Raw genomic sequence first — 13,870 nt, 5'->3', positions numbered from 1 at the left:
TCTCAGAACCTTACTCTGGTCCCTAGCTGAGGCCAGGGACACTACCTGCTGTTTCAGTCCTGTATTTGATAACTGTGCAAGTGGGACACTATTGTCTTACTTCTGTAGGCAGTGTAAGGTGCTACCTATATGTGGGTTTCATCTGGGGTCCTAGGCTGGTCTCACGGGACATAAGTGTTCAGCCTACAATGAGTGGTTATTGAGTTGTCATTGATCTTTCTCCTTCCCTCTCTGCCTCCCTCCCTCCCCTCTCCACTCCTCCCTTAGTCTGTCTCTCTGCTGTTAAAGAGTGAGTTAACTACATCCACCCACTGACACCTTTGGGAAGCCCCAGGCTTTTGTTGTGCCCCTACGGCCCTGCCCAAGCCTGTAAGGAACTATTTGATTTAGTTGATGTGTGACTCCTGTTTAAATGCTTCTTTGCAGTTTTTGTGACATCCCAGACCTAGAGAAAAGTGCAAAGAGTGTAGTGAGTTTGGTGGCCCATTCCCAAGAGTCTCCTCCCACTAGCTCCTTGCATAACCAGGGCCCAGTGATCAAAGCACCAGCTCATTTCAATATTGCTCTATATCTTAACCCATATCTAAAAATTTTCCACTAAGCGCATTTTAAAAGGCGCCCATCTGGTTGTTACGTGTGCATCCGATCTGTTACTTTTTCCTCTCTTCCTTTCTCAACATGGGTTATTTTAATAAAAAAACATATAGCCAAGCACATAGCTTAAATTACACAAAGCTATACTCAACAGCTTTCTCTACACATGATGACGAATGTGGCCATAGTTTCTTGGGTACCACCATTTCATTCAAGTGTAGCAGGGCACCATTTATATATGTACTGTAAACTGTATGCTTGGAGTGTTCAATGAACTTGATCAAGTGTGTGCTTCTCTGCTCCATAGCTCTGTGACGTGGGAGTGGGTAACTGTAGCAATGAGCAGGACAAAGAATAGCATCCCAAACCTCCAATTCTCTTTCCCATTAAGTCCTCCCCTGGGAGCCACAAACACATCACAGTTAGTCCACTCTGCCACTGAGAGGTATCTTGATTGCTTCTAGGTTGGGGGAAGTTATAAAACTATTGTCAAAATCCCCTTCCTCCTCCCCATTATGGTCATAGGCTTTCACCTCCTTCAGGTAAGTACCTCGGGCTGTAATGTCTAGACCAGAAGGTCAAGGCTGTATTTAGTTTGCCTTCTTCAGAGGCCATGTCACCTACCTTCCCTCACCACCACATACCATGCTCGCCTTGTATGTCTAGCTGTTTCTAGCCATCTTACTATACACAGGGTGCCTAGCACTGTCTCTCTTAGCTTCTTTCTTCTATTTTTTTCCCAGCCTGGGGTCAACCTCTTCCCCCTCCAAGCAGTGTCTTTTGTGGAGCAGAATATTCTGTGTTGAGATCTAACATGTGGGGGTGGGGAGGGGATTTTTTGTGTGTTGACTCTTAAGGACTCATTGCCAAAGTCTAAGAGTTTTTAGTTTTGCATTCCCTCTAACATCCATTCTGATGGTTTTGGTTTGGAAACAGCATCTAATCCTTTAGTCTAGGTTGGCCTGGAACACTGTGTGTTGTCCAGGCTGGCCTCCGTCTAATGGCACTCCTCCTAGCTCAGTCGCTCAAGTGTTAGAATTACAGGTGTGAGCCACTACCCCTACAGACACTCTCATAACTTCATTTCTAAATTTAAAAAAGTTAACCTTTATTTTTAGTTTATGTGTGTGTGTGGGGGGGGGTTGCTTTTGCTTGTGTGTATGACTGTTTGCTATGTGTGTGCTGTGCCCTACCAAGTTCAGAAGAGAGTGTTGGGTCCCCTAGAACTAAAGTTATAAATGATAGTGAACCACATACATGTGCCAGGAACTGAACCTGGGTCCCTTGAGGAAGCAACAGGTGCTCTTAACCCCTGAATCATCTTTCCAGCCATGCCTCCAATTTGCTAACTTTTGTTCAAGAAGAAAGTTAAGAGGTTGTGATACGAGCTGCACCATGTTGTCTCTCTCTCTTTGTTTACTCTCAGGGAACTGCACACAAAGCTCCTCCTGGGTTCTAGTTGACTCTTCCCCTCAGATTGTCTCCAATCAACACCGGTGCTTTGGGCCTTATTTCTGTCCAGTTTCTCTGTTCGATTTTTCTGTTTTCTCTGCTTTGTCTACTTGTTTCTGTTTCGGTCCTGTCTGACTTTTTTTTCTGTCTTGTATCTGTCTCTCTGTACATGTTTCTTCAGTCTTCTGCTGCAGTGTCTCTGTTTTCTGTCCACTGCATTACATCTTAGAACAATGGTGTCAAGGAATGCATAAAGTCTTTGAATTTTCACCCTCGGGACCCTGCCTTGCCTGGTTTGGAATCTGTCACGTGTCCTTTCTCCACAGTTGTTGAGGCTTTTCAGATTCTCTATGGGTCATTTAATTTTGGATTGCAAAACTGGCTTTCCCAACGGGGGCTTTAGATCCTTGGCTCTATGAGGCATCTGTGCAACTGGTTGTCTCCTAGTTCAGGTGCTGAGGAGGCAAAGGGAAAACAGAAAAGCAAGACTCCTCTCTCAGGCCCCACGCCTGCCTCTGAGGTCTGTGTCTTCAGAGCTGGTACTGATCCATTCAGGATTTCCCAAGACTGGAGCATCAGACAGAAGCATGCAGAAAGCAGAGGGACATTCACTTCCTATAGGAGCCATCTCTATCTCCTGGACCACAAACAGGTAGCTTCTCCTGAAGCTCTTTCTGTCCGCACCTGATGATTATGTCTAGGTTTTAGATAGATTTTGAGTATTGATCAGGGAATACCAGAGAAGAAGTGAGACCAGAGACCAGCCCAGAGTACTTTGAGACTGTGCAGTACGTGAGATATAGTTGCATCTAGCAGGAGAGATGTTTCAGTCTGTCTCCCAGTGCTTTGTGTATGAATTCCCCATGCTTTCTCTAATTACTTCAAACTCTACCTCCCCAGCATTCCTGCTGGGCACAGCCTCACACAGGCCTGCTGTAGCCTGGTGTGAGAACTCAAAGAGTTGGACCACTGGCCAACGGTGTTCTGCGGTCTTCATCAGGTCACATGGCATCAGGCTGTGCTCCAATTGTACTCTGACATGATGTATCACAGCCTCACCCACACCAGGCATCGGCCTGTCTGACTTACCAAAAAAGCACAGAAGGACCTGGGACTCTGTTACAGCCCTATTAACTCTCATGATCCCCAAGCTTCTATTTTTTTTTCCCTATATCCACTGGCCCTGGGTCTTCTGTAAACTGTCCCGTGTGTTCTTCACCCATTTCTCTGCTGGAGTTGCAGCTTCTCCAGGCTTGATCATATATTCTGTAATCCACCCCTATTAGTTCCTTCTCTCCTTGCCGTGACAGAAACCTGACAAAGTCAGCTTGAGGAAGGAAGGGATTTAGTGAGTCTCACAGTTCAAGGGAGACAGTTCAGTGTGGCAGGGATGTGATGCAGCTAGCCAGTCACGTTACTACCCATGGCAAGGAAGCAGAGCCCAGTGCTGGTGCTCAGCATGCTCTCTCCTTTTAGTTCAGTCTGGGACCCCAGTCCTCAGGATGGTGCCACCCCTACTCAAGGTGGACCTTTCTTCCTCTATTAAACCGTTCTGGATTCATCCTGATGTGTGTTTCCATGGTGATTCTAAGTCAAGTTGACAGTGGGGAACCATCCAGCCTTATAACTGTTACTGCTGTTCCTTCACTCTATCCATGTATCTGTCAGCAACCACACATCCAGTGGTCCACAAGTAACATCAGACTTCTCTACTGACTCCTGCTACCATAGAAGCTGTTCTTTGGTGCGGTCTATCTTAACCTGTGCTGGCTTTAGTGTAGCATTCTGGGAGAAGCCCAGTTCTGTTTTCTGTGGATGTGGACAGCCCTTCAATCCATGTCTAAAGGAACACTGAAATAAATCCTCCCTGTCTCCATTGCTTTTGGCTTTCTGCTTGGAATTTCACATTCATATTCCAGGGCAGCCATTAGGAAGTATCACTGTTCTCTCTCCCAGTTGACATCACCTCTGCTCAAAAGCTGTCTGTTATTCCTGAGAGGAGAAAGTGTCTCTTCCTTTCTAGCCGTTTTCAAGACCTTGCATTTTTTACGTGGCTGTTGCTTGGAGATAAATATATATTTCTCCTTGTTGTTATGGACTTATGTGTTTCTTCTGTTTTGGAGAGTTTCTCAGGATTTCGTCTCCTTCTCCTTAGCCCTTTCTGGTGAACTGATGTTTGTCCTAATGTTTCACACATGGCTGCTTTGACATGTTCTTTTCATTGTGGTATCTCAAGTTTGTGGGAGTCAAAATCTGCTGAGATGGCTCTCAGCTCCTGTGAGGCTACTAATCCATCTTCTGTCTCTAAGAGACTGTCAGACGTCCATGTGTGGTTTAACCCGGTTGTCTGTCTGAAGAAAGTACATGGTGGGAGCACTTCACTGCAGGGAAGCTCTGTCCCTGCCTCATGGAAATGAGTAGGTGCTTCTCGTTCCCACTCCTCTCCCCTTAAGGGAGTGACAGGTGACCACAGCCAGCAGACCCGGAGAGGGGTAGTGAGGCAACAACAACCGGGGGTCACAGAGACCTCAGGCAGCAAGTGAGCACAAGAAACAGACTTCTCCAGAGATAGGCTTCAGGGAGATGTTCATTTAACTGGGGCAGGGATGGGAGAAGCAAAGGCTTTTTAAACCTTTGGGGTGAGTAGAGGCTATTGGTGGGTATATTAAACCTTTAGGAGTATGTAGGGGCTATTGGATGGGTGTATTAAACTTTTGGGGTGGATAGGGGCTACTAGGGTGGTGTACGGCATTGGTTGGGGCCAGGGTGCTAAGGGTGCCTCATTTGTATAAAGAGGAATTCCAGGCTCTTGCTGAGCCTGACCTTATAAGAAGAGAGGAAGTTTAACCTGGCTGTGACTACCTGGCTTCCTCTAGTGTGGGAAAAGGTGAGGGGCACAGGACTCTGTGCACAGGGACATGCAGGCCCAAGGAAGTGGTCTCACTTTCTACCACTCTTAAGACAAGATCTCCGGGATTGGACAGGACTTGACCCCACTCCTGCTCCAGACCAGTTCCTTCCGGTTCCATGGTTTCTGGGTCCCACAGGTGCTGCTATCTTGAGGAGCTTTTGGACTTAGCCTAGTGTAGCCTGTGGCAGCCAGGGCCTGTCTTCTAACCCCAGAGCCACCATCTCATCAGTCCTTGGATTTCTCAGTACCTTCCCTCGCTGTTCTTGTACCAGCTCACTGTTTGAGGGCTCTTAACTGTTTTTAAGCCTTAAGAATTCTCCAGCAACACAGAAAAATATAGTTATTGTAATGTACCCAAGATGGAGGGAGGCATATTGTTGTAATGTGCCCAAGATGGAGGCATATTGTTGTATTTTAGTGGAAGCTTCTATCACACACTCTGCCAACACTGCCTCACCGCCCCCTCCCCCTACAGGCTCATGTCCCTACTTGTCCCCTGGTGCTCTGGAGGGACATGACCTCGCCCTTCCTTAGCCCAGCCTCTTGTGGGCATTCCACCTAGCAGTGGACTGCCCTTTCCATGCTCTCTCTGCTCTTGGCTCCCACTGTCTACCCAGTCTCCAATCTGGCTGCTTATTCTGAGTGTTGTCTGAAGAGATGCTGTGTTCCAGCCATAACAAGATTTGTAGTGTCAATGTGCACTACTGTGGATAGAGCTCCGGCCCTGGGCTTCACCTGCTGGGAAGGGCCAGGAGCTGGACAGGCCTTCTCTGAATTTAGGACTGACTCTGAAATTCTGGACCTAGGAGGCACCTAGAGCCTTCTTCAGCTCCTTCCTCCTTCGCATTTCTCCTCAGTCCTGTTGCCTCCCCTTAATTCAGCCTCCTCCTTATCCATGCGCCTCTCCTTTGGGGACATAGGAGTTTCTAGTAACTTCTGAGCATCTGATGTGACTCAGCACCTCCAGCTTGAACAGCCACTCAATACATTTGAGCATCTCTTAGGAAGCTATGTGTCCCTGAAGAGCCACACCCAAAGCACTGGCTGGATATACAATTTCTCATCACTGTCTGGTGGCTTTGATCCAAGAACACCCTGAGGCTACCCTGGTAGCTGCCACAGTATCCTAATGCCACTGTGAGAGGCGAGGGCACTGGGCATAATTGAAGGACCTAGATGGGCTTGGAGAAAGGTGACTTTGCCACCTTTGGGATCCGCAGGGAAACCACACAACAGCAGAGAAGCAGTCAAGTTGAATGTGGGAAGGGTGTCCCCAGAAGTCTGCAAGTTCCACCAAGGCCTAGATGTCAGCTTAGCAGAGGTCCTGGGCAAGTGTGAGAGGTTGAGCAGCCACAAGAGAGCGGTAGGTGATTAGGCAGGTTCATATAAGGCCTATTTGAGGGCAGGATGGATGTGGACTGGCAGATGAAGATGGTAGGCAATAGGCCAAGTGGGCACATGGGACAGCCTGGTCTGGCTGAAGACAAAAGAGGCTTGGGAAAGGGAATGCTGAAGGTAACTGCTGGAGTCTTAAACTCTTGGGTATGGCAGCACCTGCTCTGAGGGTCCTAGCTCTTGCTGGAACGCTATGGTAACCTCTGGAGCCCTGAGTCTTGAGCCCTTCCCATTGGACAGCCTATGGAGTTGCGATTAAGCAGAGAAGCAGGCCTGGCCCGTTGCACACATCTGGTGAGAGGTCAGAGATACTCTGAGGCATTTAATAAAGATAGGACTCAACAAAGACAAAAATAAGAACAATCGCAGGCTAGTCTTGAACATAGTAAGACAGTTCCACAGCGTCATTCCAGTAGTTCAGGTAGAACCTCCGGGTCCTGGAGTCCGTGTCATGGCGGAAGGCCTCCAAAGCTGCAGCAGAGACCACATTGTCCCACCACGAGCTCGTCAAAGAGCTCGGCACCCCAGTGAACCCACAGTCTGGAGGGGAAAGTGAGCCCCCGACCCTGGAGAGGCATCTCCTTGCCAGAAAGCTTCTGCAAATGTCAGGTAAGACAGACCCCAGCCACCCCGAGGGTACAAAGGCTCCACTTGCTCACAGTTCTTAAGGAAGATCACATCGGTTTTTCTCAAGTACAGGCATAGGTCATTGAAATAGTCCTGAAGTAATGCCCCTGGGGTAGTCAAGGAAGTGGTTAGCAGTGGCAACCCTTGTCCAATGAAAGAGATCACTGGCCAGCAGGGCCATCCCACCCCCTCAACAGCCAAATCAACTACTGTCCCTGCAGTGGACCCAGGACCACCCACTGTGGCAGCAGAGGCACGGGGGTACCAGGGATGGCAGTTGAGGCTGCTGGGTCAGTACCTACCGATAAATCTCATGGCTGCCAACTTCACTGTCATGTGGGAACTGCCCAGATACATCAAGGCCTGACTGAGGAACTGCTGGTATTTGCCAATGTTGCTTTCTAGCTGAGGAGAGAAGAGAGGGCCTGTGACCATATTGAAGGTCTGTGTGCTATCTCACTTCAGGGACATGGCTTTCCTGAGGGACCCCTAAGCACTGATTTCTGCTTCCAGTGTCGAGAATCTGGAAGAGAGGATAGCAGGCAACTGAGTCCCCTGGGGGATGAGGAAGGGTAGCTGATGGTGATGGCCCAGTTCCTTCATTTGATACAGGGAGGGGAGCCCGTGCCAAGGATCTGGGAGCACCCACATGTGTGGTCCTTCCCAACATCACCCTGGAGACCCTCCAGCATGCCTCTGTCCATCCCTGCTGGTTGTCATCACACCGCAAACCAAAAGCTTCATGTCCCACACTCCCCAGCCCCTTGGGTCCCCTGCAAGGCCCAAGTCATGAAGAGGAGAGGCAGGCTCATCACTGGCAACTTCTTGTTCTTCTCTGCTGTTGAGGGAGCAAAGTTGCCATCGAGGGTTTCTCTAGACACTTGGGATGCTGCTATCATGCATTACAGGCCTGACACAAGTGCCTATGTCACATATAGGCTCTGCTGCTCCTCGGCCTTCAGTAGCCTTTCCATTTCTAACAGACTCCTGTCCTCTCTGCCATACTTTATAAACTTCTCGTGTTTCATGGGCCCTAACTGCACCTGATACTTAAAGTTAGGGACTGAGACAGCTGGAGGCTGTGTCCCTGGGGCTCAAGGGCCACACTTCCATTGTCCCTGTAATCAAGGCGCACCACGTGGTGCATTGCCTGGGATGGGCAAGCAGGCTGAGAGTTCAGCATCCCCACCCTGTCCAAAGATCACCTTGAGATCTTTGCAGCCACTGTTCTAAGCTTGTCCCTAGGGGCTGAGCCAGAATCCACTGAAGCCTAAAAACCAAGGACAGGCCTGTCCTGCCTTGCCCATGTGACTTTGGTCCTATTCAAGAGTCTGGGATTACGCCCCTGACAGCCCCTGGCAGCCTAGAACCTGGGGCCAAAGATTAAACTGATGACTAGACAGCAAGGGGTGGCATTTACTACTGGTCTCCTACTCTTGGGCCCTGCAAGGTATGGGGCTCAGAGGCTCATGTGTGTCGGCCTTAGATATGCACTGGGACACCAGGGGGCACTGTGTCCTCAGAGCCCCTGCTAGAGCACACTCCAGGCACATGGTGGAGACTCCCTTCTCTCCCGCAGACAGTGCATTCCAGAGAATCTGAGCTTCATTATGAAGGGAGAAATGTTCCTCATAGAAGCCCAGTAATTAAACACCCTCCCTTGGGACCACCTCCCCTCCCCATTCCCTACCCTCAGAAAGCTCTGAGGTGACTGCACAGCTACCACACGTCTCCCTTCCCAGACCCTCCCCTGGAAAGGTACCCAGACCTTACCATGTAGACAAAAATGTCGTTTGCAGCGCCCAGCCCTTGACCCCATGCCAGCTTGCCGAACAGCTCCTTCCGGAACTCCCACTTTAGCAAGATGGCACAACGCAGAAACGTGCACTTGGCCTTCTGTAAGTGAAGAACAGAGCATCTCTGCTCCCACCCGTCATCATCCCTCTCATCTCAGATAGACCTCAAGGAGAGATCTCTGCAGCAGTGCCACTCCTGTGGGGGCACTGAAGGGAGCATACCACCAGAGGAAGGGATAACCCACTCCCCAACACAGGGTATCCTGCTGATTCACATAGAACTTCCAGAAAAGCTGCCCAGGCCTCCTGAGAAACCAGCTTGGAGTACCAGCTTTAGAGGGATGAAGTCTTAGTCTGTGTTTGGGAGGAGACCTGACTTCCCACAGTAGATATGGGCCTGGGCCACTTTTGGGTTGCTAAATATGAAGTCTTACTCTCAGAAACCTGGGAGAACTTACTCCAGGGCCAGAAGAGGCCAAGCTCGGCCTATGACTAGTAGATAAAGATGAGGTTAACCTTAGGGAGAAATAGAGATGGAGGATGGATCCAGGAGTTCAGGGTGCCTTGCAAAGAAAGGCATGGCCTATAAAACACAAGGTCCTCATGACATGACTAATGTTTCAGGGCCACCCCAGGAAGAGTTGCACAATGTTTCTCTGGCTTGAGGTTATGCCACCAGGCAGGCAAGATACAAGTAGGTACTCCAGTGCAATACATGGTCACACCACTGGCTAGGGAGTGTAGTGGGTTGTCCAGATGCTGTTTGTATTCTGATGTTAATTCTGCTTCCTCAAGAGGAGTTGCCCCCAAGGGGCCGTAGATCATGTACTCAGGTAATCTCATGTGAATCTTCTCCGCATTTTAGCTGGTCAATAAAGGCTGTGGCTGGGCAGTGAGGGGGAAAGGTGGGAACTGGAGGTTTGAGAGTTGGGGCAGATGGAGAGGAGAAGAGGATGAAAGGGAAAGGAGAGAGGATGGAGGAGGAAGAGGAAGAAGCCTCAATGGACCAGAATCGCATGGTCAGGAGAAACCACAAGTAGCAAGGGGTCGTATAGCTGGGGAGTACGTTAGTATAATGTTAGATCTGCCCAATCCAGGCACATAGCTTATAATAACTGGATTGTGTGTTTATTATATGGAATTATTGGAGTTGGAAACTCCAGCAACAGGGAGGGGGAAAGTAGAGGTAGAAAGTTCCTGAATGCTGGATTTCTGCAGCTGATTTTAGACGGTGGTGTGGTGGATGTCTTCAGCCAGAAGAGGCTACCCCAAGGGCCTGGTGGGATGCTAGTGAAGAATCTGAAGCAGATGGCTGAGGAAGATGGAGCCCACTCCTTTTCTCTAGCTGCTGGGTTGGTCTATAAACCGAGCCCCAGCCCTCTTTTGCCTAGGTGGCCTCTCCTGAACTCTAGCCTCACTCTGGTTCCCACTCAGAGAGGTGAGCCTTCACACCCACCGCTGCCGGTGTTCTCCTTCCGATTGTCTCTCCTAGCTGCCCCAGCTGAGCTGGAGCACACTCACCGTGACTACTTTTTGGCAGGGGTCAGCCATATTGAAGAGGAGGGGCACTGTAGCCCGAGAAGCCACATCCTCGAGGCTGTGCCGAATCTTCTTGCCACCATAATGGATGACATCTCCAAACAGGGAGATAGCACCTTCCCGAACTGTCGCCCTTTCCTGGGAGGGGAGACAGGTCTCCTGCTCAGGCATGCAATGGGCCAGGCTTCTCCCCTCCCTCTCTTCACATGACTCCTGGTTTCCTCAGTTTGGCCCTGTACAGCTCAGGACCAGTTGTCATTGTCCCTAACCCCACAAGCCAGTGGCCACTCAGCAGGCCCTGACTCCTGCTGACTTCTGTCCTGAGGACTTCTCACTTTCCCATTTCCTTATCTTCCTTCATCCTTTGGTGGCCTTCTTAGATTTATTCTTTCTTTCTGGTTTCTCACTTCTGGGTTTCCCTGCAAGTCTCTGGGGTGATAGTAGCCATAGTTCCACTCCTAAGCAGACCTGACTATTGGATCTGTGACATTCTAGCTTTATGACCCTGGGTGAGGCTCTGTCCTGTACACTGTTTCACCTTTTGTAAACAATTGCTAACAACAACACCCTTGTTCTTGGATTGAGGGGAGTGCAGAACCCCGCACCTATGGGAGAGCCTACTATTGTCGTCATTTCTCCTAACACTCCTCCATCAGGACTCAGCCTCCCCTCTATGAAAGACATGCCCCAAATTGGTCTGCTGCCTCTTCCTCAATTCCAGATGTGCAGTGGCCACTGCTTGCCTACCTATCCCAAGTGGTACTCTTTCTAGCACTCATCCCCCTGGTTCTAACCCATCTCAGAGGCCCCTCGTGGTGGTCTTCCTATAATTGTCTGTGCCAAGTTCAAGTCTCCTTCTTCCCAACCTCAACCTCCTGAGATCACTGGGTCCTGTTCCACAGTATGAGGAGTTGAAATGGAGTCACTGCTCTTGATGGCCTGGGAGGCAGAATCCTGAGCATAGGACTCTACCTTCACAAACTTCAACTAGTAGCAGTCTGCAGACTCTTTGTTCTCAGGCAGATTCTGGGGATGATGCTGATGACAGGTACTAGCTTCTGATTGCTATCTGCAGCCCTGCCTTGTCCTGTCCTGCCACCCCAACTCCCTTGCCCAGCTCACATCTGTGAACAGGCTGAGAAGGTGCTGGGCGATCTTGAGGCTGACAATTCCAATGCCCTGGACACCTAGACAGTGCAGGAAGTGGCCCATGATCTTCATCAAGCCTGCAGGGTCCTTGAACTCGGGTTGTAGAAAGTTGTCCAACAGCTCTGTCAACTTATTTCTTAGTAGAGTTGCCTGCAGGAGAGACCACCATCCTCCAGTAGGGCCCTTGACCAGTTTCTGCCAGCTGCCCCAGTGAAGTGGGTCATAGCTTTGGGCAGCTACTGGAGGCCCTGACCTTCTTGGAAGCTGTTATCTACTCATCTCTGAGCCAGTCCAAATGTGGAAGAGGTCTGAGGGCTGAAGCTGGCTGTTCCCAAATCCACTCCTACCTCCCCTACAGGATGGACAGGAAAGCAGACGAAACCACACCATATGTCTGAGATAGGCCAAATCTGCAGCTGCATTCCAGCCTCATCCTGAGGGCCATCATAACAGGCCCACTGTAGAAGGTTCAAAAGGGTAGGATATTGGGTACCTGACAGGAGTTATCATACAAAACAATTAAGCAGAGCCAGTCAGGCCTGATGGTCTCTCTACCACCCTTGCAAGGAGATACCCTTCCAGATACTTCCTTTGTGCCTAGCGCTCCCTGTGATCCTTCTGGGATGGCAAAGGATATATCTCTTGAATTTCTTCCTCCTCACCTTTTTAGGGTGCATCAGGGTGCTGCCCAGGCCCTTCAGGCTCATAGCCCGCACCATCTGGTTGCAGCTGGAAAGGCCCAGGTTCAGGGAGTTGTACATGTCCTTCCAAGACATGTGCTGGGAGGCATCTGGGCTGTTGAGAAACTGGGCAGGGGTTGGCACCATCAGCCCACCTGTTAACCACAACTGGTAAGAAACCTGTCTGCCCCATGCTGTGAGAATCAAGTTAGACCTACAGTAGCATGTCCACCAGCAAGCATAGCAGACACACAAGGGCCAGACATATATGTTTTATATCAGAGACTTTGGAAGGGAAGTCCACCAGGGTGGGTAGGGAACAGGCTGACCTCAGTGATGATGCAGATGCCCACAATGTTGTCTCGCTCTTCAGTGCTCTTCAGGGAGATGAGAGCCTGCCCCAAGACAGCCTTGATCTCGCAGTTATAGTGAGCCATGGCCCTATCACATGTAAGAGGCAGGCACAGAGTCCCAGAGGACTCCATTCTCCAGCTAGGTCTCAGCACTGGCCAGATTTCTGAGTCTGGAGTGCAAGATCCAGTGTAGGGAGAGTGGGCTGGGCTGCCATTCTCCCCACTCCCAGGCAGAGGGATGCCCAAGCTGAGGGCTCACCTGGCCAAAAGGGTCACGCCCTTTGGGAAAGTTTCCAACTGCCCAAAGAGCTCCCAGCCCTGGATCAACTTCACATCAGCAAACACTTCCCAATATTGGTTGGTCCAGAAGAGGCCCTTGAGTGCTTCCATGCAGATCCTGGGCAGGGTAGAATAAAACAGGTGCCTAAGACTTGTCAGCTGCCACCTACTAGACTCCTGTTGCTCAGGAGTCTCCCTACTGGCCAGTTTGGGAACTCTGTCCCATCCCATCCTACCTCCTCTTAAAATCCTTCCCTTCTTGGCTCCATAGTGTCAGCATAGGTCAGTGAGTACGAGGGAGGGGCCGCAGATATCTTGGCTCACCTGCAGGGCCCATGGGGCTTCGAGCCTAGATTGTCTTCCTGGTAGTCAAACATGCCTTGCACTAGGCCCATCTCCAGCAGGTAGTAGAGCTCTGTGAGGAGGCCCAGAAGGATCCCTGAGAAAGCCCAGCAGACTGTTTCCCTGTACTCCTTGGTATAGAGGAGCTCATAAATGGTGCCCAGAGCCTGTGGTGGGTGATAGAGAGGGACCTCTGAGAGAAGAGCAGAAGACGACAGCTGCAAAGGCACACTAGCCTTGGCCTTCCTGCCGTCAATCGGCATCCCATGATATCCCTTGGATAAATCCCCAAAGATCCCGCACTAGTCCTGAGGCTCAACAAGGACCCCTTGTGGTCTCTGGGGCTGGGACCTGAGCTCCAGGCTTTGCTCAGCCTGGCTTCTACACGGTTGATTCTATTTTTCTTGGCTTTGGTCCACCTTCTGAGCTGGATCTCTCCAAGCGCCCATCCTGTGGGGAAGTCCTTCTCAGACTCTCCGTGGTAAAGGCCTCTCCCGGCCCTGAGTTTCTGGTGGCTAGCTCCATCTAGCCCTATTTCTTTGGGATTGGGCTATATTTGGCCCTAGAATCCCCTGGCTCTTTCTCTAAATTACCTCCCAGCCAGTCCTACAGTGCCATGCCCACTGTTCTACTTTGTCCTCCCCTGAATGTAAGGAAGGGTCTCTTTTCATGGGGCAGAGATAATAAATGTGTAAGCTTGGGGGAAGTCCAGGACTAATCTTGGCTCCCAATCGATGCTGGCCATCTCACCTC

At 50.2% G+C, this 13,870-nt stretch overlaps 1 protein-coding gene across 1 annotated transcript in view; it reads right to left on the bottom strand.

The window, feature by feature from the left end:
- Positions 1 to 6,644: 6,644 nt before the first annotated feature.
- Positions 6,645 to 13,870, bottom strand: part of LOC114625933 (maestro heat-like repeat family member 5) — a 32,274-nt gene continuing 25,048 nt past the window's right edge. The window contains exons 18-27 of the mRNA XM_028773299.1: positions 13,100 to 13,284; positions 12,756 to 12,893; positions 12,473 to 12,584; positions 12,126 to 12,269; positions 11,437 to 11,613; positions 10,297 to 10,452; positions 8,753 to 8,875; positions 7,282 to 7,384; positions 7,012 to 7,086; positions 6,645 to 6,823 (exon numbers count right to left, since the gene is read on the bottom strand). Coding sequence (XP_028629132.1) covers positions 6,723 to 6,823; positions 7,012 to 7,086; positions 7,282 to 7,384; positions 8,753 to 8,875; positions 10,297 to 10,452; positions 11,437 to 11,613; positions 12,126 to 12,269; positions 12,473 to 12,584; positions 12,756 to 12,893; positions 13,100 to 13,284 — 1,314 coding nt within the window. The 3' untranslated portion in view covers positions 6,645 to 6,722. The remainder of the gene's footprint in view (positions 6,824 to 7,011; positions 7,087 to 7,281; positions 7,385 to 8,752; positions 8,876 to 10,296; positions 10,453 to 11,436; positions 11,614 to 12,125; positions 12,270 to 12,472; positions 12,585 to 12,755; positions 12,894 to 13,099; positions 13,285 to 13,870) is intronic.

The sequence above is a fragment of the Grammomys surdaster genome, unplaced genomic scaffold (genome assembly GCF_004785775.1).
Source record: "Grammomys surdaster isolate TR1022 unplaced genomic scaffold, NIH_TR_1.0 224, whole genome shotgun sequence".
Taxonomy (NCBI): domain Eukaryota; kingdom Metazoa; phylum Chordata; class Mammalia; order Rodentia; family Muridae; genus Grammomys; species Grammomys surdaster.
Note: the sequence above shows the minus strand (reverse complement) of the source record. Positions and strands in the feature narration are given on the sequence as shown.